General features: G+C 42.1%; 1 protein-coding gene across 2 annotated transcripts in view; it reads left to right on the top strand.

Annotated features, from left to right (window-relative positions):
* The window catches only part of LOC126095172 (uncharacterized), a 1,128,014-nt gene that overhangs the window by 839,535 nt on the left and 260,897 nt on the right, over positions 1 to 27,582 (top strand). For both annotated transcript variants that reach the window (XM_049909900.1, XM_049909901.1), the window contains exon 5: positions 23,890 to 23,975. In XM_049909900.1, coding sequence (XP_049765857.1) covers positions 23,890 to 23,975 — 86 coding nt within the window. The remainder of the gene's footprint in view (positions 1 to 23,889; positions 23,976 to 27,582) is intronic.

Here is a 27,582-nt window from a genome sequence, read left to right on the forward strand (position 1 = left end):
TTGCATTTTCAGAACACCTACTACGCTTTACTACGTGTATTAAAAACAGTATTAAAAATATATATATTATTGCAACCGTGAGACAGTGGAAAATTAGGGACCGAATCAAATGAGGCAATGATAGAGATTTATAGTATCTTTAGTGAAGTACTTCCAAATGTTTCGCTTCCTGCAGATTACTAAATTATGAATGAAATAGTCAGGTGTACCACTCCGCAAGTACTTGTAACTATAACGTGAGTAGGTTACACGGAATATACATGACGGTATACAACAAAAATACTTAGAGTTTCGAAAAACTGATGCGATTTCCTGGAGGAACAAGTAAGCAAAACGAATCTGGAAACCTGATTCAACGAAGTTTCACAGAATAGAAAATATGCGGTCCGAAGCCTGCAACAGACTTTAAATTGGTCGCTGTAGCAATCCAATGATATCTATAAGCAACAATGAAGATTGCAGTAGGAAAGCGGTTAGGAGGTTTTGAACGTCTAAATATTCAGATCATTAATAATTCTTATGGGTCACTTCTTAGCGACGATGCGGTACTACATGCCATACTTCTGTACAAAGATAGCGTTTGATTCAAAGCACGTATATCTACAGTTTCAAGTATCTCTGAAAAGTAGGTGGTTCTCGGCTAGGCGGCTGATTCCATCACTGATGTCTGTGTAGTAGCCGGCCGGAGTAGCCGTGCGGTTCTAGGCGCTACAGTCTGGAACCGAGCGACCGCTACGGTCGCAGGTTCGAATCCTGCATCGGGCATGGATGTGTGTGATGTCCTTAGGTTAGTTAGGTTTAATTAGTTCTAAGTTCTAGGCGACTGATAACCTCAGAAGTTAAGTCACATAGTGCTCAGAGCCATTTTTTGTGTAGTAGGATGCATCCCCGGTGCAAGTTGTTCCTAGGTATTTAGATTCTAGCCAGGATCGGCTCCAGGGATTTGATAGGCTCCTGCAAAATTTTGAGCTCCACCTCCAAACCCCTCCCCCCCTCCCATTCCGATTTCTAGCGTTTTGGGCACAGTCAACCTTTTTCACAAAGTCGTTCATCCATGATGTGTTATTTTCACATATTGCACTTACCCATACATATTTCTGACGTAAATACGTCTTTATCACCAAAGCCAGGTATAGGACGGGACACTGAAACAGAAGTGAAACAAGCACGGTCCAAATTTTACTTATTCTTTATTAATTTGTTACAAAATGTTTTACATACTGGCATTTATCTTTATCTATTTATTATAAAACTTTTCACTTCTGTAGGGGCTTTCAAGCTGACGTAGGTACCTTTCAAGTTTTTTAGGCGCATGGTAGAAATTAAGTTCACAACACTGCCACTAGCAAGATCTGCTATTTTGAAAGATGCACCGAAGTGACTAAATCCAGCGCTTCATTCGTCATCTGTTTTCAAATTCAGTAGATAACTTCCGGTAAGACACTATATTTTGTTAATGAAATCCCCCAGCCACCCGTATCACCTCCCTCTTCTATAGCCGGCCTTGATTCTGAACCTTTCGTTCAATTGGTCTCCCACCATCAAAGGTTGGAGTGAACCCCTTGATCTTGCCTGATCGTTGCTGATGACATAATATTCTGTTTTTTACTTGTTTACGAGATGAACAATCCTAATAACTCCAGTAACCTGGCTTCGGGCATTCCTGTGAACCCTTTCCTGTATATAGAGAATTTGGCTAACGACAGTTGCCTGATATCGTGTCTTCGAACTAAACTGCCCAAAAAAGGATTGCAATACTTTCATTATTTTCTTGGTTAGCGTTTATTTAATGGAAACAAACATTCTCAATACACCTATCACTGCAAGATATTGACGCGTACAGCGCCTTTTCCGCCTACCAACATCTATCGATAGGTCATTTAAAGCTAAGACTGTGTTCACATTGCGCCTTTAGGGCAAGAACACTTGTGAGGACGAGAAATGAACCGTCGAGTTGGCATTCACCAGTACGAGGACATTCGAACTTTCATGTGCTGTCGTGAGAGATAGCACACTGAGGATCTGCCTCGTAGTACGACACTGCAGTGCCAGTGTTATTCTGAATTACGATGCAATGTTTTCTCGCACATACATGCATGCAAGCTGGGTGTTCCTACTCTGGTATTGCAGGAAGACTATCGTGTTCGGCGCATGGCTCGGTCGAATCATACTGCATATGCAGCAGCATTTTGAGCAGCAGTTGACACCACACTGATAAAACGAACTATTAGAAATCGGTTATTTCCAGGACTGCTACGAGCCAGGTGCAATGTAGCGTGCATTCCACTGACCCCAAACAACCGCTATTTGCTACTTCAGTGGTGTCAAGCGAGAGTTCATTGGAGGTTAGGGTGAATGTCTGTTGTGTTTTCAGATGAGAACTCGATCTTTCGATCGCGGAGACGGCTTGTGTTAGTTCGGAGGGCGCCAGTTGATGGCCTTCAACCAATCTGTCTTCGTGCTAGGCACTCTGGACCTACACCTGGAGTTAAGGTCTGGGATGTGATTTTGTATGACAGAAGGAGCACTCTCGTGGTTATCTCACGCACACTGACTGAAAATCTAAACTTTAATCTGGTGATTCGACCTCTTGTGCTGCCATTCACGAACAGGATTCAAGGGGATGTTTTTCAACAGGATAACTCTCGGCCAAATATCGCTTTTGTAACCCAACAGGCTCCAAATAATGTCGACATGTTGCCTCGGTCGGTTCGATCATCAGATATGTCTCCAATCGAGCACACATGGGAAATCATCGGATGACAAATCCGGCGCCATCCAAAAACAAGATTAACCGTCACTGTATTGACCGGCCGTGTGCAACAGGCATGGAACTCCATCCCACAAATATCTATTTAACACAATGAACGCTCGTTTCCATGATTTAATTCAACATTCTGGCTGTTACACCGGTTATTAACGTGCCACCATTTCACATTTGCAATGGCCTATCTCACCCTGACAATGGTCTGTGATGTTGCAACGTTAATCAATTAAATATATTGCCTAGACAAATGTATTGCCGAAATTTCATTACTCTAGACTAATGTTTTTTGTGTTGCATTTTTTTCCTTTAGTGTATTTTATAAGTCACTGAGATAGTCGTATCGATCGACTTTACGCCACACATAGTCCCACAAATGCTGTCGAGGCACTAAGGAAAAATGTCATGTGACTAGGGCCTCCCGTCGGGTAGACCGTTCGCCGGGTGCAAGTTTTTTGATTTGACACCACTTCGGCGACTTGCGCTTCGAGACGAGGGACTTGTAAGACGAATATAAGATGTTGCAAGTCTTTTGGGTGAAATTAAAACAGGTGACACCTGGTCCACAATATATTATGTTGAGATAGGGAGCCGATGATTGGATATGCGTATTTATTGTATTGTGGACATACACAGCGTACACTGCATAACAACAACGTAGCTCATTGCAATATTTCAAAGTGACGACGGCCAGTGTCAATGCATGCGTGGCAACGGCACCTGCAGTGCTGCTGCATTCTCTCAAAGATTCATGGTGTCTGTTTTACATGGAGACAGGCAGCTTGAAACCTGGTAAGCTTATCTTCATGCATCAGATTCCACAGGGGTTTCATAGGCCAACGCCTTGACGGAACCCCAGAGGAAAAAGCGCAGAGGAGTGAGATCCGTCGATGGCGCTGGCCATGGGACAGAACCTCCCCTCCCATTCCAATGATGAGGATACGTTTTGTTCATGTGCTCGCGAACATTAACATCGAAGTGGACTAATGCAACGTCGGGTTGGCACCACGTCCTTTCGCGTACAACAATGTTTGCAGCCTCTAAGAACTGTGTCAGCACATCTCACAGGCACACCAGTAACGTGGACCAGTCAAACGAGGAGGCAGTAGTAAGGTCCAATTAGAGGACCTGGTCCAATGCCCACCCATATGTTGACAGAGAATAGTTGCTGGTGGCCACCGATATGGGTGGCGTGGGGATTGTCCTCACTCGAGACATGGCTGTTGAAACTGTTGAAAACATCATCACAGTTGAACGAAGCTTCATCTGTTAACAATACGAACTGAACAAAGTCCAGCATTATAATACTGCGGTGGATAATCCATCGACAGAAGTGCATGTGGGACTGAAAATCTGTGGGTCCTAGTACTTACACTTATTTACTTATGATAATTGTGTAATACCTGTTCCACCAGTGCTCTCCACACTGTATCTCTCGAAGTGTCCCTTTCAAGCAAGTTGATGTGTGATTTTTGCTGGGAGGTCGGCTAGCAGCACCACCTCCTCAATGTCTTATATTCAGTCACGTCTTTGGTGCGAGCGTTGGCTGGCTCTCTGTTGCTAGAACGTTGAAATCCATGGAGATAAAGGTCTTGTTGGGACAGCGTGCTCTGTTCATTCGCGCTGCCTAATAAGCACTACATCCTGCAGCACCACACACTAAATGCATGTCTGACAAATCTCGTGACGGTTAACGTTCCACCTTTGACTAAGTCATCCGCTGTGCACAGTAACACGTCTCAACTTGGACACATCACGAGCTGTCTAATGCATTGGACAACTGACACACGGGAACGGTGACGCTTGTGTGGCAACTGGTTAAACTACCGGTGCGATGCATGCGGTTGTCACACAACGTACGTGTGAAATATGTATTTCCAACCATTGGTTCGCTATTTCATTACAGACTCTTGTGGGCCCGCTATCACCTGTTTAAGTTGGACAGAAAAGCTTTGAGACGTACCGTATAGTACACCTCCAGTACCAGAAGAGCAGACGTTTAATACACTACTGGCCATTAAAACTGCTACACCACGAAGATGACGTGTTACAGACGCGAACTTTAACCGACAGGAAAAAGGTGCTGTGATATGCAAATGATTAGCTTTTCAGAGCATCCACACAACGTGCTGACATGAGGAAAGTTTCCAACCGATTTCTCATACACAAACAGCAGTTGACCGGCGTTGCCTGGTGGAACGTTGTTGTGATGCCTCGTGTAAGGAGCAGAAATGCGTACCATCACATTTCCGACTTTGATAAAGATCGGATTGTAGCCTATCGCGATTGAGGTTTATCGTATCGCGACATTGCTGCTCGCGTTGGTCGAGATCCAATGACTATTAGCAGAATATGGAACCGATGGGTTCAGGAGGGTAATACGGAACGACGTGGTGGATCCCAACGGCCTCGTACCACTAGCAGTCGAGATGACAGACGTCTTATCCGCATGGCTGTAACGGATCGTGCAGCCACGTATCGATCCCTGAGTCAACAGATGGGGACGTTTGCAAGACAACAACCATCTGCACATACAGATTGACGACGTTTGCAGCAGCATGGACTATCAGCTCGGAGACCATGGCTGCGGTTACCCTTGACGCAGCATCACAGACAGGACCGCCTGCGATGGTGTACTCAACGACGAATCTGGGTGCACGAATGGCAAAACTTCATTTTTTCGGGTGAATCCAGGTTCTGTTTACAGCATCATGATGGTTTCATCCGTGTTTAGCGACATCGCGGTTAACGCACATTGGAAGCGTGTATTTGTCATCGCCATACTGGCGTATCAGCCGGCGTGATGGTACGTGGTGCCATTGGTTACACGTCTCCGTCACCTCTTGTTCGCATTGACGGCACTTTGAACAGTGGACGTTACATTTCAGATCTGCGAAACTGCGAAACCCTATATGTCAGCAGGATAATGGACGACCGCATGTTGCAGGTCCTGTACGGGCCTTTCTGGATACAGAAAATGTTCGACTGCTGCCCTGGCCAGCACATTCTTCAGATTTCTCACTAATTGAAAACATCTGGTCAATGGTGGCTGAGCAACTGGCTCGTTACAATACGCCAGTCACTACTCTTGATGAACTGTGGTATTGTGTTGAAGCTGCATGGGCAGATGTTCCTGTAGACGCCATCCTCTGTTTGACTCAATGCCCAGGCGTATCAAGGCCGTTATTATGGCCAGAGGTGGTTGTTCTGGTTACTGATTTCTCAGGATCTATGCATCAAAATTGCCTGAAGATGTAATCACATGTCAGTTCTGGTATAATATATTTGTCCAATGAATACCCGTTCATCATCTGCATTTCTTCTTGGTGTAGCAATTTTAATGGCCAGTAGTGTAGAAGACACATCGAATACGGGGTGTTTACAGATTAGCTATACAAAGGTAATCTTTAATTGTGTAAAAGAAAAATAATTTACAGAAATGTTCGATACTTCGCTGAACGTGGTATATCCTCAAGTTTTATTTACAAATTTCAGCGTGCCTAGCTTTTGTAACACGACTAATGTCCCACTGTAGCCAATGTCCCGCCAAGTCCTATGAAGCAAGTCTTGATGTATGGTGGCAATTGCTTGTGCTATTCGTTGTAGCAGCTCGTCGATGTTTCCCGGAAGCGGAGGGACAAACACTCTGATCTTAAGGATAATGCCGCAGGTAAAATGGTGGTTAAATCAGGTGATCTTAGTGGGTAGGATGTTGTTCTACCACGTCCAATCCAAGTCGGCGCATTCCTACAAAGAAACGCGACAACTTGACGATGACAATGCGGTGTCGAGCCACCTTGCTGGAAAATAAGTTCTGTGCTCGTATCCTGCTGTACATGATGCATTAGATAAAGTTCAATTGTGTCCAGGTAGATATGCCGGTTACATTTGACTAAGAAATAAAGGAAGGAATCTTGTTGCCGTTTACAGCGCAAAAACATTTATCTTAAGCGAGTCCCGTTCATGTTAGATTACGTGAGGAGGTTTCTAATCATCCCCTATCAATTATTAGGCCGATTAACTGTACCGGAGGTATGGAAGGTGACTTCTTCACTGAACGAAGTTTTATTAAGAAAATTATCTTCATTCTGCATATCTGCACAAAACTCAATTCGTTTTTATTTGTTACTTTTTCTTAAAGCTTGGAGCTGTGCCATTTTGTAGGGTTTGAATAAGAGGCGTTTCCGTAATAGCGACCGCAGTATAAAATATGCATATCACTGGCACATCACGTTGATCTACTCGGACTACGAATGCATGTTTGCCCAACTAGTTCAGTTGCTGTGTCACAGACTGCTGGGCCACCCAGCCTCTTGTGTGTTTAATTTCGAGTTTTGGTGAAACGATCGTACCAGTTAATAATAGTATGTCTTTGAGATGTTGGCTTGCAATACTGAGTCTGAATTGTCTCCGAATTTTAGTAACGAATTTGGACTCATGAAACTACAAACAAAATTGCGCATGTTTTGCACAGTTATAAGTCACCATGATGACTGTTGGAATAACTTAGAGAGCCTGTATACAGAGAGAGTGGCCATAGGTGAAGTTGCCCGTGATTGGTTGATTAGCTTTGGCAGAAATACGGCGCCAAACGTGTCTCGCGCTTCCTATGTTCGCCGTGCTTTTGAGTTGAATTTCAGAGGACTTTTGGAAACGATTAAAATGTATTTGAATAATTGAGAGACTTGTTATACGTAATTAGCGTTTGCGATCTTAAATACGAGTTGAAATAATGAAGCGTTTTGTGATGAAGTCGGTAGGCCTACATGTTTGAAGTAAACACGTTAGTAATTGTACAGTATTGTTTGTGACATCTGTAATTCGTTGTGCAGACGTTCGTAAACGATGCCAGATTGTGCTGCATTTGGTTGTTCAAATAGAGGCGAAGGTGGATTTTGCATGTTAGCATTTCCACGCAATGAAGAAAGACAAAAGCAGTGGGCAGTCGCAGTCAACAGGGCAAACAGGAGCCATGTGTAAACCAACCAAGTACTCTTATCTATGCGAAGTAAGTCGTTTCTGCTTTTTACTACATATAAAACAACTTGCAATATACATAGTTAAATTTGAAAACAGACCTGTAAATCGGCTGTGTGAAAATTATTATAATACATTATTCTTATAAACAAAGGAACTTAATGAATCATTTCGGCATATTGTCTTGTGCTTTAGATTCGGTGAGTGTGTACTCCACTACTCCACTACTGGCCATTCAAAAGTCCCTCCCGCAGTTTGGCAGAAAAATGGCCGCCGTATCGTCCGGTTGGCCATTCTCTCCCTATACAAGATCTCTAGAGTAACTCATTCGCAGATGCCACCTAGCGGGAATATAGGCAACTAATAATGTTAGGCGAGAATAAAACTTCAGTATATACTGCATTCAATGCTGTATCAACCAGTTCTATAAATTATTTATCCTTTTCACAATTAAAGGTTACTTTTCTATAAATAAACACCCTGTATATGTGAACGACGTCTCTTCGATGTATCCTCCAAAGCTTCATGACGGCTGGATTGCTTGCGTGAAGCCTGCTTTATGTCGAGCATTCATGGTATACTGACGGGAACAGTCGGCGTGGCTACGGAATACGATGAACTTCTATTTCACAACTCTACGGGAGGTCTCTATACAAGTGCCTTCAGAAGATCCGTTGGTTGGTTGGTTGATTTTCAGGGAGGGGACCAAACAGTGATAATCCTCGGAACCTTCGGATTAGGGAGGTATGGGGAAGGAAGTCGGCAGTTTCCTTTCAAAGGAACCATTCCGGCATTCACCTTAAGCGATTTAGGGAATCACGGAAAACCTAAATGAGGATGCCTGTAATCTTCCCGAATGCGAGTCAAGTGTGCTAACCACTTCGCCAATTCGCTCGGTACCTTCACAAGATCAGCACGTTGTAACTGTCTGGGCGCACCCATGATAACTGCCCTAATGGGACGCAACCTGAAACGGGCAGCAGTCCAAGTGAGAGATTTTAATCGGGTCTGCGAGGAACCGCTGTCGATGCATTACGATATCAGAGAGAAACAACGAAGTCGGAGAACTTCAAAATGCGCCTCGATGTGCCGGATGATAGACATCTGACATCGCGAAAGTCATTGCCAATGGCTTTGTGCCACCACTACGAAGAAGTGGAACACTCTCTGGCAGCCATCCACGACGTTACCCAGAACCTAACCGGGATCCTGGATGCTAAGAGTGTTATTGGTGGAGGTCACGGACGATCACATGGCAGAAGCTCTCTGTAAGGGAGCATCGAATAAGTCGCAGGGACCAGATGATTTTCCGTTATAGTTTTGTCGGATATATTTAAAGATCTCACAGCTCCTCAATGGACTGCTATTTTCCACGAATTGAAGTCCCCCAATGTGTTCCTTCCACCTGATTTTGTGGAGGGTATCTGCGAAGAAACCATGGGTAACAGAAGAAATACTTCAGTTGATTGATGAAAGGAGGAAGTACAAACATGTTCCGGAAAAATCAGGAATACAGAAATACAAGTCACTGAGGAATGAAATAAATAGGAATTGCAGGGAAGCTAAGACGAAATGGATGCAGGAAAAATGTGAAGACATCGAAAAAGGTATGATTGTCGGAAGGACAGACTCAGCATACAGGAAAGTCCTAACAACCTTTGGTGACATTAAAAGCAACGGTGGTAACATTAAGAGTGCAACGGGAATTCCACTGTTAAATGCAGAGGAGAGAGCAGATTGGTGGAAAGAATACATTGAAAGCCTCTATGAGGGTGAAGATTTGTCTGATGTGATGGAAGAAGAAACAGGAGTCGATTTAGAAGAGATAGGGGATCCAGTATTAGAATCGGAGTTTAAAAGAGCTTTGGAGGACTTACGGTCAAATAAGGCAGAAGGGATAGATAACATTCCATTAGAATTTCTAAAATCATTGGGAGAAGTGGCAACAAAACGACTATTCACGTTGGTGTCTGGAATATATGAGTCTGGCGATATACCATCTGACTTTCGGAAAAGCATCATCCACACAATTCCGAAGACGGCAAGAGCTGACAAGTGCGAGAATTATCGCACAATCAGCTTAACAGCTCATGCATCGAAGCTGCTTACAAGAATAATATACAGAAGAATGGAAAAGAAAATTGAGAATGCGCTAGGTGACGATCAGTTAGGCCTTAGGAAAAGTAAAGGGACGAGAGAGGCAATTCTGACGTTACGGCTAATAATGGAAGCAAGGCTAAAGAAAAATCAAGACACTTTCATAGGATTTGTCGATCTGGAAAAAGCGTTCGACAATATAAAATGGTGCAAGCTGTTCGAGATTCTGAAAAAAGTAGGGGTAAGCTATAGGGAGAGAAGGGTCATATACAATATGTACAACAACCAAGAGGGAATAATAAGAGTGGACGATCAAGAACGAAGTGCTCTTATTAAGAAGGGTGTAAGACAAGGCTGTAGCCTTTCGCCCCTACTCTTCAATCTGTACATCGAGGAAGCAATGATGGAAATAAAAGAAAGGTTCAGGAGTGGAATTAAAATACAAGGTGGAAGGATATCAATGATACGATTCGCTGATGACATTGCTATCTTGAGTGAAAATGAAGAAGAATTAAATGATCTGCTGAACGGAATGAACAGTCTAATGAGAACACAATATGGTTTGAGAGTAAATCGGAGAAAGACGAAGGTAATGAGAAGTAGTAGAAATGAGAACAGCGAGAAACTTAACATCAGGATTGATGGTCACGAAGTCAATGAAGTTAAGGAATTTTGCTACCAAGGCAGTAAAATAACCAATGACGGACGGAGCAAGGAGGACATCAAAAACAGACTCGCTATGGCAAAAAAGGCATTTCTGGCCAAGAGAAGTCTATTAATATCAAATACCGGCCTTAATTTTAGGAAGAAATTTCTGAGGATGTACGTCTGGAGTACAGCATTGTATGGTAGTGAAACATGGACTGTGGGAAAATGGTTCATATGGCTCTGAACACTATGGGACTCAACTGCTGTGGTCATAAGTCCCCTAGAACTTAGAACTACTTAAACCTAACTAACCTAAGGACATCACACACATCCATGCCCGAGGCAGGATTCGAACCTGCGACCGTGGCGGTCGTGCGGTTCCGGACTGTAGCGCCTTTAACCGCTCGGCCACACCGGCCGGCGACTGTGGGAAAACCGGAACAGAAGAGAATCGAAGCATTTGAGATGTGGTGCTACAGACGAATGTTGAAAATTAGGTGGACTGATAAGGTAAGGAATGAGGAGGTTCTACGCAGAATCGGAGAGGAAAGGAATATGTGGAAAACACTGATATGGAGAAGGGACAGGATGATAGGACATCTGCTAAGACATGAGGGAATGACTTCCATGGTACTAGAGGGAGCTGTAGAGGGCAAAAACTGTAGAGGAAGACAGAGATTGGAATACGTCAAGCAAATAATTGAGGACGTAGGTTGCAAGTGCTACTCTGAGACGAAGAGGTTAGCACAGGAAAGGAATTCGTGGCGGGCCGCATCAAACCAGTCAGTAGACTGATGAAAAAAAAAAAAAAGATTATCCCCATCACAAACGTTGCAGCCGGGCATGGATACGGATGTATCGGCTACTGACACCTCTTAACTCCAACTTAAAGGTTTACACCAGCATTTCTGCAGCATGGCTTCAACGCGTTCCGCCGTCAAGTGATGTCACTGGACAAAACCTGACGCGGTGGGAATAGTAGTACACCGACGGCGCTCATCGACTACTATGATATGATCACCGTGGCAATAACATATTATCTCCAGCGTGTTTTGGATTCGGTGGACTTTGTTCATGCGTTGGGCAGGGTGCTTTTGAAGCATATCCTGCAGAAGTGCTGATGAACTGTCCTCGGATCTTTGTCACTGCCGTGATGCGACTGAGCGCTGTCCTCCAGAATGCTCATTACATGTTGTGTGATGGTGTCAACGAATATCTCGATATCGATCAGAGATGGGTGCGAGCTGTCGACGATTATTTGTGTCATATCTCTCGAGCCGTTATTTTGAGGATTTCGGAACCGACAAACAGAAATGACGATGAGGGGCCACAAAACTACACTATGTGATCAAAAGTAACCAGGCACCGGGCTGAAATCGACTTACAAGTTCGTGGCGCCTCCATCGGTAATGCTCTAATTCAATATGGTGTTGGCCTTGATGACAACAGCTTCCACTCTCGCAGGCATACGTTCAAACGGGTGCTGGAACGTTTCTTGGGGAATGGAAGCCCATTCTTCACAGAGTGCTGCACTGACTAGATGTATTGATGTCGGTCGGTGAGGCCTGGCACGAAGTCGCAGTTCAAAACCATCCCAAAGGCGGTCAATAGGATTGAGGTCAGGAATCTATGCTGGCCACTCCGTTATAGGGATGTTATTAATGTGTAATCACTCTGCCACAGGCCGTGCATTATGAGTAGGTGCTGGATCGTTCTGAAAGATACAATCGCCACCCCTGAATTGCTTTTGAACAGTAGAAAACAAGAAGGCGCTTAAAACATCAATCTAGGCCTGTGCTGTGATAGTACCACGCAAACCAACAAGGAGTGCAAGCCCTCTCATGAAAAACACGACCACACCATAAGACCACCGCCTCTGAATTTTACTGTTGGCACCCTGGCAGATGACGTTCACCGGGCGTTCACCATACCCACACCCTGCCATCGGATTGCCACATTTTCTGACGTGAATCTTCACCCCACACAATGTTTATCCACCGTTCAATTATCCAATGTTTGCGCTCCCTACACCAAGGGAGGCGTGGTTTGGCATTTATCGGCGTGATGTGTGGCTTATGAGCAGCCGCTCGACCATGAAATCCAAATTTTCTCACCTTCTGCCTAACTGAAAGAGTGCTTGCAGTGGAACTTGATGCAGTATGGAATTCTGTGTGATGTTCCGGATAGATGTCTGCCTATTACACATTGCGACCCTCTTAAACCGTCAGCAGTCTCTGTCAGTCAACAGACGATGTCGACCTGTACGCTTTTGTGCTTTACATGGCCCTTCACGTTTCCACGTGAATATCACATCGGAAACAGTGGACCTAGGGATGTTTAGAACTGTGGAAATCGCGCGTACAGACGTATGGCACAAGTGACACCCAATCGCCTGACCACGTTCGAAGTCAGTGAGTTCTGTGGAGCTCCCCATTCTGCTCTCTGACGATGTTTAATGACTACTGAGGCAGTAGGTGGCAGCACAATGCACCTAATATGAAAAAAGAATGATTTTGTGTGTGTCCGGATACTTTTGATCACGTAGTGTGTATGTAGAACGTATGCGGGTGACCTGGTGATGATTGAATGATTGGGTGAGGAGATACGTGTGGCACTGAATTGGTTCGATCAGTATAGAATGGCTACAGGAAACTGGGCATGGCGAAGTCGGTGGCGATGAACACTGGCAGAGGACTCGCAAGTGGCGGTGTGGCACCATTAAGGATGTTGGACAAGATGAAATGCTTGGGATTAATATTCACCAACGACGCTCCTAGCACGGCATCGCTCAGCTGTACACGTGTCCTAAAACAATTGGAATGGTGATCGAGGTAACATGTTAACAGCTTTAGACATAATGACAACGGCCACCTAGGTCAACACTGAACTAACGTCACGCGTCCCATACTTGGCCCAAGAGCTCCAGATGTCAACTGTAATAGCGCGCTGGCTCCTTGCGCCGTTAGGATCCTTTGTGAGCACAGGTCTGCTTTTTAAAGCCATCTATGAAACCATTACCGTTTCCATTGGGCAAGAGGGTCTTGGCATTGTCCACGTCCGCGAAAGTACAGTAGCGATCTACGTTAGCACGATGATCAACTTTTGAATTCAACGCCAGAGATGTCTGACTGGCATCTTGATAGAGAAATTGGCACCATCCTTTCGACTAGCGCCGACAGTGTGGCTCACATCTCACCGTTGCTTACCCACATTCGGTTTTTCTTATGTCGAATACAGTTATGTACAAACGGACCTACTGACTACCAGGCTTGCAAAAGCAGGCGATATATTGTATATACCGCTTACTTCCACGATGCCGATGAAGTAATACCACAGAGAGACAGCAACCAACCGTAACGTAGCCACTACTGTGTGTGTGCACCATGTTTCCTTTCATTCAGTGACGCGTCTGTAAAGGGATCTAGCAGTAAATTGGAAATATGTGACGCGATCCGAGCTACATTCTGTTCATGTGATGGATACTCCACTGTGCCGTTAGTGGAATGTTTTTGATACTGATGACCATCAACTGGTACGCGAACCTTTCGCAGAAGTGCGGTGTTTATTGCAAAAAAACCGGAAAAGTGCTTGTTGGACGCACGCACCGAGGGCTCCGTACAGAGTTAGTTATAGGACTCACTCACAGGGTGCTCCGTACTAAATTAATTATATGTGTAGATACTGCATACAGCTCGGAAAACGAGATAATCGTCGATTTTTGCCTGTTGTCGATATCGAAACTCGCAAGATGCCAAAATATGTGACCTGAACGGTCGCATATTTTGGTTGTATTGATTTAGAAGCTTAAATTTTTTACACGGGCTATGTATTTGATTTGTCAACCGGTTCCTAAGAGAAAGGTCTGCTAACAGAAGAACAGACCGCCCGACTGAGGAGAAATGACAAAAATATTTTTTCGTGTCACATAATCACAAATCAACAATTTTCGGATTTTTTCCTTTACTTGTACTGTGGAACGTTGCATCTTGCAGAATTTCATGATTCTAGGTTAACGGTAAGTACACTATAAGTTTTGATGAAAGAGTTTTCGAGCATAAATGGCCGAATCCTTCGGATGCATTGACTTATAAGGTCAAATATTTTACACCGAAAAGGGAGCGTAAAACTTAGTAGGTGATATAAATTTCAGTCTCATACGTTTATCTGTTTCAGTTTATAGACGTCTTTACAGATAGACGGATAACAAATGACAAAATATTTTTAGTCGTGTTCTTTGTACTCTGAAACATAGCTTCTAGCACAATTTCATAATTCTAGGTCAACGGAAAATAACCTACGTGAGTTTCAAAAATGGTTCAAATGGCTCTGAGCACACTATGGGACTTAACTTTTGAGGTCATCAGTCCCGTAGAACTTAGAACTACTTAGACCTAACTAACCTAAGGACATCACACACATCCATGCCCGAGGTGGGATTCGAACCTGCGACCATAGCGGTCGCGCGTTTCCAGACTGTAGCGCCTAGAACCGCTCGTCCACCCCGGACGGCGTGTGAGTTTCCTTGAATCAAAATATGTGACATAAATAGCCGTATCTTTTGATTGCCTTGACTTAGAAGCTTACAGTTATTACAACGCCAGGGGACTATAGACCTTAGTATGTGAGATAAGCTTAAACTTGATATGTCAACCAGTTTCTGAGGAGAAGGAGTCGTAACATATGGATGGACAGCCAGACGGACGGATAGAAAAAGACAATTTTTTTCGTGTGATATAATCACAGATTCACAGTTTTCGGATTTTTCTCTTTGCTTGTATTGTGAAAACTTGATTCTTGCGAAATTACATGAATTTATGCCGACGAGAAGTTTCCTGTGGGTTTTGATGTGTGCGTTTGCGAGTTTCAAAATAGGTGACATAAATGGCCATATCTCTTGATTTCATTGACTTACAAGTTTCTATTTCTTCCACCACCAATGGACCTTAGACTTTAGTATGTGACATAAACTTCAGATATGTAAGTCTTCTCATTCCTGAGAGAAAGGATTTCTAACAGTTGATTAGACAGGAAGAAGACACTGCCAACAAAATGATTGTATGTGGGTTCCGTTTCTATCGGTTGAGGTACAGACCCTAAAAAAATTCCTTTCTTATTTAGAGTAGTGCCAAAAGCTATCCAACCACGGATATTACTCTTCCAGATAAAACGTACTATCATCGAGCGAAGATCAATGCAGTGATTTGGTTTCGGGGTACGACAGTATTTTATGTTTTCCAAGATGGCTATGAGAATATACCTGATTTTTGGGCTTCTCTGCAAGAACGTCATTCCTTGCTTTTGAAACATCTATGATATAGACTATATTAAGCTAACATTTTAGGAACTACGTTCCTAGATGCCCCACGCAGTTTAAGTGTGTCATGTAGGAGAATTTAATTAATATATATATTGGTCTAGAGCAAAAATAGGTGATGACCTTGAAGTGACCTCCACAATCTCACCAGAAAAAGTGCCCGTCTCCAGCATGAGTAGAATCGAGGATTGACGAGAGACACTCCTAACATGAGAACAGCAGTCACTTTTTGTTCTGTAATGAAAGAAGAGCGTTTATGTGTTGTATTTGTTAGTTCGATTATGTTCGCACCATTTGTTTTCGCCTCCTACTTAAGGTATGTAAAAAAATTGAGAGCACTGATGTCACAATGAAGACTATTCAATCAAATATCAACGCTGAATGTAGTTCTTCAGTACGAAGAATTGGTAATAATCATATTAATTCTTTTGTATAACCTAATATGCGAAATTGTCAGGGCGACCGCTCGTGACAAGTGGGAAATAAGTTTTCGAGTCCCCGTCCGTCTCAAATTTTCTATGCCGTCATTTCTTTCTACAGTTGTAGGTTGCCCGTATTCGTAGCCGCCAATATATTTCCTGTATTTATGACATAAGGTGCATTTTCGGTTGTAAATTCTTTTCCGTGTTGAGTAGGCTCTTCAGTTTCAAGAGCAACTGATGTGGCTCTTCAAGAGAATTTTTGGGAATAAGATTCTTTCAGACAGTGACAATAGGATGCGCGACATAGTTAATAGTGCTTAAATCGCCACTAATGTCGACCAACGTTCCTCTTATATTACCGTTCTGGCAAGTTTCAAGTAACTTTCCGGTACTGCAACTGGTAATGCTTTGCCGATAGTCTTTCCAAAGGCATTAACTGGATACTCCCGTAAATGGCAGAGGAATCTCATTAGTTTGTTTTAACATTATAAGCGTCACTCAAGGATATGTGCATGTTTCAGACACTGGCACACAGTGAAGAACGAATTATGTTGAAGATACAGTAGACTAGAGTTAATGACACCTTCTCTGTAAAATCAGCGAAACCTCTATTTAACGCCCATGTGTTCCACCAAAGGTGGTAGAGGAAATTGCTACTTTATTCTTGAGTTAGCAATACATGCACGGTTATAAAATGTACTTTGAAAATATGAGAGTTTTGTCCTTATGGATCAGCATGTTGCGATTCGATAATAAGACTCTGAGATAAAATTAAACTGTATTGATAATAATGGAGATTAGGAATGGTTACAGATGGCGGCTTGGGGGCAAGCTTTAGCACTGCGCGAAAACAAAGACGGGCGTTTGACTCTCATGGAGAGACGGGATTGAAATCTTCGGTTGTGGCCCTGGTTCCTTGCACTACGTGGCGTCATCGGGTTTCACATAGGACTTACGATGCAGTAAAACAATTAACTCGCCTTCCGGCGCATGCATAGTATAGGAGTTAGCTTGGAAGATTCCTATCGCTGATACATTTGCCTTATCAAGAGAGTTCGCAGCCAACAACGGCAATAATTAATTTATTCTACTGAAAACAATGGAGGTGATACATGGCAAAAACTCAAAAATTTTCCTGTAACTGAACTGGCTTGAATACTCTGTTTGGAAACACAGTCTCGATATACATTTCAGTTCTATGGAGACTGAGCCGCAGAACAGGAGAGGGATATGCTGACCATATATGATACGTGTTTTAGTTTGCGGAGTTGGTTCCTTCTCTGGAGTGAACATGGCAGCACTTTCACTCACAGGAATGTCGAGAAAAGAGACTACGTTGACAGTGATCGAACCGGAAGAATCATGTCGGAAGGGTATAGGGGGTTTTTCATCTCCACTGATGGTGGCAGAAGTACTGTCAATGGTAAGAGGCACTTGGATGAAATATTTCAGTCAAAGCTCTATTCTCCATAGTTGCGGTTGCTCCAGGTTTGCTCTCGGAGAATGTTGTTCTGATTCTACGGGCATACGGGCATGTTTCACTTGATATGAAATCAGCGTTCTGATTTATGACGTCCCTAACGAGTGCGGAAGCAACTGCGTCGATTTGTCCATCTATACCGTTTCCGACCGGTGTGCAGGACATCAACGGCACATGACAAATCAAGAACTGGAGAACTCTGCAGGTGCTGTGCACAACCTCACAAATAAACGCAAAATATTATTTGACGATACCAAAGTTCCGTCCCAGACTCCTACATACTCGGATTCTGTAATAAAAGGGACTATAGAATTATGAATGTGCGAGGTGCGAGAAGAACTTCAACTGTAACAGCGGATATAATCTTAGCAGTGCATGGAAGCGAGCTCTCGATGTAGAAGCAGTGATATTCGTCATAATGTTTACTATACGGCGGGATTGGTGGTGCCACCAACACAGACGTTGACACAATCTTCGACAGCACTGCGTAATTACCGATGAATCAGAAGCCGTGTATGGGCTATATAAGGCCACCACAGCAGCAGTTTTGACGTCAATTGCTCCTAACGAAGACGATAGAGGTAATCGTCGAGAGCTCAAGGTTTTACACTGAACTGACCAATTGTCAAGAGTGCCGTCGGGAAAGACTTCGTTCTCAATGATAATGTCTGTTCCTGTCGAACTGCTACAGTGAAAGAATTTTTGGCACTCAAATATACCGACAACATGGACCAAATAGCGAAAGATCAGGATATGATTCTTGCATACGGGACGAGTATTGGAGGCATTCTCCAACCGCTAAGGCCTGACCCAAAGATACGCAAAGTTCCTTCAAGAATGAGATCAAGTGAAAAAATAAGTGCTGAATCACAAACGTCGTGCTTCGAAATCCAGTAAATAAAGAATTTATGTGCAGATCAAGATACCATATTAGCACTACCATTTCCTTACATTTAAAAACCACTACCACCGATTTTTAAATATCCGACATATGTGGGTACGTAATGTGCAAACAGAAGAAATTCTGCTCCTATAAAAAAGGGCAGGACTTGGAATACCCAGACAAACTGTCAAAATGTTTGAATGGTTGTATCACTGATTATACGGGGTTCTCGAAAATTCCCTCTACAAACTTCTAGGACCTGTAAAGGGGAGTGAGTATATAAAGTTTTGAAAAGGTACCCATATCCGGAAATGTATCGTTACCGTGCCACAGCTGTTTGAAAACATTTTTGCCAGGTAGGTATACAACAAGATAGCCATGGTCGGGAAAGAGGTTGTGGTAGGTCACGTCGTATCGTCTGATGTCATCTGACGTCTGTCTTACCTCTCTGACCTGATTCGAGCCTCATTCACGTGTATGTCAGTGTTACAGCAACATGATTAAGAATACATTTGCAGAATACACCGACATGATCCATCTGAATGGCGAAGCTCACGGTATTGGAAGAGCTGCTTGTCGCCTTTACCAAGAGCGTTCTTCACAAAGTCCAACTCCATCGCATACCATTTTCGCAACCACTACTCAACAGTTTTAAGAATGGGTACTTTCACCGTCAGAAGATGTGACTATGGGGCTCCAAGGAGACACAGCACGCCTGATTGGGAAGAGGTCGTACTGCGTCACGTGGCAGAGCAACCATCAGCGAGCACACGAGCGATTTCTTTGTCCATTAATCAGTGGAACTGTGAAACAAATGATGTTCTGAGTCACTCATGGCCTATTAATTGTAAAAGTGGTAGCATTACCAACATGTTTTCAGATGGTTTTAGTAAGGAAACTATTCAAAATGTTGTCTACTCACTCCCCTCTACAAGTCGTAAAGGTTTTTATCGAGAATTTCCGAAACACCCTGTGTATCTGGCTCAGTAGCTACGTAGCACCTCTCTTTCAGTGGTTCACTAGCTACGGCTGTAACAATGCTGTTTTTCGATTTTTGAACATATTCCGCTCAGAATGAAGTCCTCATCGGGAACTTTATTCAGTGCCAGACATAGAGACTTGCTAAAGGAAGCATAAGTACAGAACACATCATTTATGCACACGAACGATGTTTTCACTTTAATGAAAAATATACCAAGGCACGCAAATTCAGTGCTGGAAGTATATGAACTTAGAACACGTTGTCCAGCATAAATTTCGAGCAAAAGCTCCTTCAATAAAAAGTTATGGGAAGCAACGCTTAAAAAATGCAGACTTTCAGGGCTTGTAGTTGTGTCATTGGTGACTTTTGTTTTGCGGGCGTTAGTCTGTGGTCGAAGGCGTGTTTCATGACTCACGTTTTGTTTTCTAATGTTATGGCCATCATGAGAGGTTATAAAGACTCAGACACCAGATGTAGACCCAAATTATCTCACGAAGCCGAAATTACACTTTCACTGCTGTATACGTGCAATCATTTGCAAAAATTCTCGTTACGATATCTTGAACTATTTATGAAGTATGAATGAAAATTGTGATGACTGTATAATACTGGATGATTCCTTTTATTCTCAATATTTTGAGAAATTTTACTGCATTTTTGTATTGCTTTTACGTTTAGTTCTTGCCATTTTTTTCACGGAACAGAGGCTTTACCTTGCTTTTTTAGAGTTAAAAGCTGCAACACAACTTAATACATAGCAGAAAGTGGGAATATCAATATCATTCTCTTAATTATTCTCACGGTCATAAGATTGTTTCATATCATTAAAATTATGTGAAGTGGCTATAGCTACTTTTAGAAAGTTTTCATCTTATCGTAATACCGAATCTTTCAATATCGACATCAGCACTGTCTCAGGTGATATCTTGGAACCAATAGATAGGCTGCGAACGCCAATGACCCTAACGCCCCACTGCTCGGATTGCGGCATGTAATGTATTGTTTATAGCCAAGAATTGAAGCAACTGAGATAGGAGCGGCCTTGGAATGGAGTCTGGTTGGAATGCATAGTTAAATGAATTTTTTTAAACAGCGATACTGTCGCACTTTACTGTCTAAATTATTTATTTATAAAGTTGACACTCTCAATTTTGTTCTCTCTTAATTTTCAATGGCGAGAACTCCCGTGCTTATATAGATTTAAAAATTTAAAAATATCAAATAATGGGTATATGTCGGAATACCATACGATACTACCATCAGAAACATCGCACAGTACTGTCAAACGTGCATATTGTTGAGAAAAAAGGATGTTCCTTGCTATTTTGTGAGAATTTATTTTGCCATTTAGGATTTGTAATACATGTATTTTATGATTACTTAGTAAATAAAATATTGCCAAATGAATGCCAACAATGAGAGCAAATATAAATTAGCAAATATAAATGAGAGGAAATATTGTAAATTTTGAGTACAATATTAATCATGAAGTTAACAATAACTTTGATGTTTTGATTACATCTCATAATGCAAACTATGACAGTAATACAGAAGCGCATGGGGAACAGTATGTAAATTACAGACTGAGTCATGTTCATTTACCAGGCAGTGAAGATAAATTTAGTGTTGAGAGTCCCAAATGATTTGATCTAAGGGAAAAGCTGCATGCAATAATGCAAATGTCAAAAGGTTTCGATAGGCAGACTGAACAAGACTTTAATGAAACGGAACAAACTACTGAGGAATTGTGTAGGCGGATGGAACAAAATAGTGGAAGTAAAAAAGTTACGGAACAAACTAATAATAAAACCACTAATGATTTAACTGATTACCTGACGGAATCTAACGAAGATTCTAAGAGTGAAATTAAGAAATGAATTATATGAAAGAAACTCTGAAATGACGAATATAAATATATGTTGATGGATCTCGATAGGAGGCTAAACACCGAAAACAATCAAATGAATTAGTCAACTGAAAGTACTGACAGATTATTTGCTACCAAAATAAGGTACCTGAATATGATATTGAAAATTGGGAACAGCGAGATGTACAGTTACGAATTAAAATCAAACTTTGAGTACAGTGTATGTGAAAACGTGAAAATAAAAATGAAAAAAGGGAAACAGTTAATAAAGTATCGGAAAAATGAATGTAAAATGTAGATATAGTAATATTAATGTTCAAATATCGGAAGAACGTATTTAACTGGTATACAGATGGTATTGCTAACAGATAAATGTCACGTACATGTAACATAGACATGAATTATGTAATTTTACCATTTTGTGACAGTTATGAGAAATATAGTGCCGCTTGTCACAATGTAAAACGGAGCAGTAGCCTTAACTTTCGCAGACTAAAGTGGAACTTTATTCCGCAAATGAAAATATTCATGAAGCAATTAACGATAAAATATGGCAGATAGAAGGTACAGGATTACACGGGAAAGAAATGGTAAGGAAACTGCTGAGGAAAAAGCAGAAAATATTTTCCGAAAGAGTTGTTCTTAGGAAGGACTATGTTTACCGCTTTGGAGGAAACGACTGATACATTACGTCATACCCACAGTAAAATTGGAAGCTATACTTTATAACATTAATTATCTTGAAAGTAAGTGGTGCTTCGAAATACATCTGCTACATTGTAGGCATTAAACATTACAGTGTCTAAGTATTTGATTGTGTTGTCATTACACTGGTATATTAGATGCTTCTTTTATGAAGACAGAAGTGACAAACTAGGGATAGTCATATAACGTGTACATGTTTTCTGTGTGCTCTTTCATTGTCGTGCGTGAATTACCTGTAAGTCTTTTCGTCAATTCTTAATTTCTCTGAAATAAGGTTACATTGTATTGTTCATGCACACTCTAAGACAAAAATAGATACATCACGAAGGGATTATCCGAATGGGAAGGAAATCTGTAGATGTGACTTACACGTAAAAATAGACAAATGATTACACTTTCAGAAAAATTGAATCAAAAGAAGGAGCTCCACAAACTGTACAAGAGTCAACGCCTTAGTCCATCTCTAGCTCTTATGCAAGCAGTTATTCGGCTTGGAATTTATTGACAGAGTTATTGAATGTCGTCTTGAGGAACATCGCACGAAATTTTATGCAACTGGTACTTTATATCGTAGAAATTCAGAACTGGTTGGAGGGTCTTGCTCATAATGCTCCAAACTTTTTCCGATGTCTTTGCTGGTCAAGAGAGGATTTGGTAAGAACGAAGACAAGCAGTGCGAACTCTCTCAGTGTGTGGGCGGGCATTATCTTGGCGAAATGTAAGCTTAGGATGGCTTATCATGAAGGGCAGCAAAAAGAGGTGATAGAGTACCGTAAGCGTACCACGGATAACAATCAAAAGGGACCAGCTATGAAAGAAAATGGCACCCCCCGACAATTACTCCTGATTGTTGGGCCATATGGCATGTGACAGTCAGGTTGGTATCCCACTGCTCGCTAATGGCGTCTCCAGAGTTGGTAATCGGGGCTCAATACGAAGCTGGACTCATCACTGATGACAGTTCTACTCCTGTCGATGAGATTCCTGGAGCCAATGACCTCTGGAGACGCCCTGGACAGTGGTGGAATGCTAACGTGACTGTCCTCAGCTGAGAACGTTTTGGGTATTCTGGGCAGGGCCCTGCACCCACTCGGGATTTGTTCGATCTAACGCTCCAATTTGACCGAATTTGGCACGATGTATCTCAGGAGGCCAAACAAGAACTCTGCCAATCGACGCCGACCCCTTAAGTTGCTTTCATGAGGACTAGAGATGGACCAACCAGCGACTGACTTTCTGAATTTGTGAATCTCTTTCTCTTGAAGAAATCACCCAGTTTTCCTGAAAGTGTAATCATTTGGTTGTCCGTACATGTACGTCAAAACTACCGATTTCCACGTCATTCAAAAGCTGCAAATGTACTAATGAGAATTTTGAGAACCTTCACGGCGGTTGTTCCGCAAGTTCATGCCATCCTTCATCTGAGTTTGTCCACATCTGTATGAAATGACGCTACTGAGATAATTTGAAGTGCTAAACAGTGCAGTGGTTTTACCAGAGTTCTTTCCTGCGCCGCCTCCTAACTATCTAGTTTATTCTAGGTTAAGATCGGTACACTATTTTCCAGAGTGCCATCAACGACGGCACCCTATAATGGGATAAGAGCAGCAAAAATAATCGCCCGCTAAAGCTGAACTTTTGTACATGTGTACTTCTAATGTAGCTATAGTTCTTCCATTCCTTTAGCTTCATATCTCTAACGCTACAGATTATTTCGAGCTTTGTTCATTTTTCTACGGCGCTGTTTCAGGCGTGCAGATAGCGTACCTGACCATAATAGGCACGCAGCTCTTCATGATCGCTCTCAGCATACTGCTGCTCGCCGCCATCTTCAAGGTTAGTTTAACATCTCTCTCATTCTCTGCATATTGTGGGACTATTAGCTGAGGAAATGATCATATAGTACATACCTGTGAGAGCTTCATCATATCAAGTAAATTCAGGTGTTTTATGCTGAAAAAGTAATTTTCATCTTTATATGTATCGTTACATGATAAAGGTAGTACTCTAATACTGTAATTTCAGAAGGGTTCTTCAAATGAGACTGTCTTGCACACATTCTGCCACTAAATTTCACGTATTGACACATTTGGCGACCTGCCGTTAAAAGCATCTCTCTGTGTAAACCATCGAAATTGGTAGAGAAGAGAAATTTAATAGAACTAATGGCACTGCGATCAAATGCCACTTGATTTACTGTGCGCAAAGAGTGACGCAAGTAGTGCTGCGTAAATCAACAAATGTGGCAGTGGGTGTGCTTATAACTGGCGAAAAACCTTCAGTGTAGTTTGTTGAGAGTTGCCCAGAAAGTAATGCACCGCATTTTTTTCTTCATCAATTCCTTATTGAACCTAATGAGATTTACCCACACGAAGAAATAGTGTTTTATTTACAAACCCTATTTTTCCACGTTATCTCCATCCCGTTCTGTGGCCTACTCCCAGCGCGAAACAAGGACGTGTATACCCTGTCGGTACCAGTCCTTGTCCTGCTGGCGGAGCCAGTGCTTCACTGCGAGAATCACCTCCTCATCGTCCACGAAATGTCTTCCACGAATGTCATCCTTTAATGTCTTCGGGACTCACCAAATCAGCTCCCTGCGACATGTCAGCTGTGACAGCCACAGATGGTCTCCCCGAGCGCTGCAAATCGTGGTGTTCCACCGAACCGCCTTCTGATGACCTCACCCTCTGTGCCCAGCGACTAACTGTACTTCTGTCGACAGCAGAAGTTCCATAGACTTCACACAAGAGTTTTTGAACATTCCCCACAGTTTCATTCTCTGTAGTGAGAAATTCAATGACGGTACGTTGCTTGTAACGTGCATTACCTACAGACCCCCCGTTTGAAACTGTCCTGCAACTGTCTGAAATGACGGAAACTTGGCGTAGTCATCAGGAGACTTCAAATAATACATACGTAACGTTTCACATTCGTAGCATACTTTTTGCCTGAGGAAAAAAGTGCACTGCATTACTTTTTGGGCAACCCTTGTATAAGGTACATTACTATTGTTCCTGCATGTAAATAACTTCCGATTTAATGTACAAGAAACAGTAAAATCATCTCTAGTATAAAGAAAGCGAAACAGACGTATTTAACAGGATGAATAGCAAAAACAGTTATTTCAGCAAATGAGTATTTCTTGTGGAGAGTTTGCAATACCGATAAATAAAAGTAAGAAAGCTACATATTCAGTCGGCGCAAGAAAAGAAAGAACAGCAACTTCAATGTAATATGCGCGTTTTTCCAACATAAAGTCAGGGCAGGACCAGAAACCTGGATAGCAAATTCCTGTTTGTAATTCCGTGACAATTGCGTTTTATTAGGCTGGCGACTAGTTTCGAATTATCGAGTTAATTAAAGCTAAAGTACATACATACATGTGTAAGAACACAAAATTTGGAAAACAAAATGCAATTCTCAAGGTTTCAGTACCTGTTCACTGAACTGTAAAATATCTGCACTAACAGTGCTTGGTTAGGCGAAAACCAGTCTAGTTCAACCGCACTTCATGAATACATATATATTAAGAAACTGATCTGACATTTCATGTGACTATGTATAATGTTTGAGTGAAATGAGTGAGTGAAATGATTGTACCCTAGCCGGCCGGCCAGTGTGGCCGAGCGGCTCTAGGCGCTACAGTCTGGAACCGCACGACCGCTACGGTCGGAGGTTCGAATCCTGCCTCGGGCATGGATGTGTGTGATGTCCTTAGGTTACTTAGGTTTAAGTAGCTCTAAGTTCTAGAGGACTGCTAACCTAAGAAGTTAAGCTCCATAGTGCTCAGAGCTATTTGAACCGTTTGATTGTCCCCTAACCAAGCACTATTAGTGCACGTATGTTACTGACCAGCGAATAACTATTGAAATCTTAACAACTGTATTTTGTTTTCCAAACTTTGTGTGTTCTTATCAAATTTTGTATTTTAACTTTAATACGCGTGGCCTGAAAATGAGCTTGGTAGTTCGAAACTGATCGCCGGCTTATTAAAATGCTACTATGACGGAATTACGAAAAATAGTTCATAAGATAATATGTGGCAGAATGCTAGTAACTGAAATGTAAGTCTTCAAAACATTTTTACGTTGGGCACATTCATGAGAACTCAAATTGAAAGAAATTAAAAGAAATACAAAACGCGATATGTCCTCTCTTCCATCAGTCAGTTCAGCTGCTTTTTCAGTTTATGTCATAATATGTCTTTGAATCACGAATCGATGACTTAGCATACTTAGTTCATTGTAAATCTAGTATGCCAAGTGCAGTTACGTTCCAGGGTAATACGATGTTGAGAATGACATTTAACAATAGCGTACAAGGGCCATGAGTCTGAGGAGCACATCCACGATCATTTCGCAAATTATCGTTCTGCGACTTACTTATCCTAGCTACAGTTTCATTTTGCACACTTTCTCTCACGAAACTTGAGTTAAACATTCTGTTACACTTCACAAGTAACAACGAATTCGTAAAATATAGTATTACAAGCAAAACTTCCTTTACTTTTTTCTTTATTTAAGCTACTTTAACTGTGAAAGGGACAAATAATTCTGTTGTCGACATATTTTATCACCTGTCTCATAATTCAAGCCGACTAACATGTAGCAAAGCTGACTTCTAGATCCCAGCGTAAATAATTTAGTCTTGGGAAACTGCTTCTCTTTCATTGAGAAGCTACTGTTAAATGTTACCTCCGTCTTTTGCGAGCAGAAAGTAACAAAACATTAACAAAGTTTACTGAAATCCTAAACGGCACAAAAATTTCACTTGTACTGCGAGAACGGTTTCTTTTCCACCACTGTGCAAGAACAGCAGTTTACACACCAAATGTAAAACACGCCTCACTTTTCATTGTTTTGCCTCTGCCAGTGAACTGGTATGAAACATGAATATTCCTTTCTGTAGGAACTCCGCCAGTAGGATGTCACACGAAGCAGAAGTGTAGATAAAGGAGATCCGTCGCCAGTCCTTACGGAATGTCTGTGATTCGCGCAGACAGCTGCGAGCTCACGCTTTTTTAGTATGCAATAAACCGGCCTGCAGCGAAGTAAGACAGACGTGTGCTTAATTTCCCCAGGGTGAACAGAAAATTAAAACTGTACATCCTGGTTGAAACACCCTTGAAATTGCATTCGCGTCGTGCCGAGCGCAAAGAAATATCTGCTGGGGACGTGACGGGAAGTCATTTGTGCTGCCAGATAAGTCAACATTCCGCAAGAGGAAATTGAACAACTGGCATTCCCTCAGCATGAGAAGCTATTCTAAATACGTTCCTCTACTTTCTGTTAGTTTTTCAATCCTTATATCGGAAATACAAAAGCAACATATCAGTATTTAACTTCATAGGTCATCAGAATAAACTCTGAAAAAGTAAATAACAAACACAATACCGACTTATGGCGCTATTATCGTTTAGTGGGAGGTCTTCTAGATTAGG

Source organism: Schistocerca cancellata, chromosome 8 (assembly GCF_023864275.1).
Source record: "Schistocerca cancellata isolate TAMUIC-IGC-003103 chromosome 8, iqSchCanc2.1, whole genome shotgun sequence".
Lineage (NCBI taxonomy): Eukaryota > Metazoa > Arthropoda > Insecta > Orthoptera > Acrididae > Schistocerca > Schistocerca cancellata.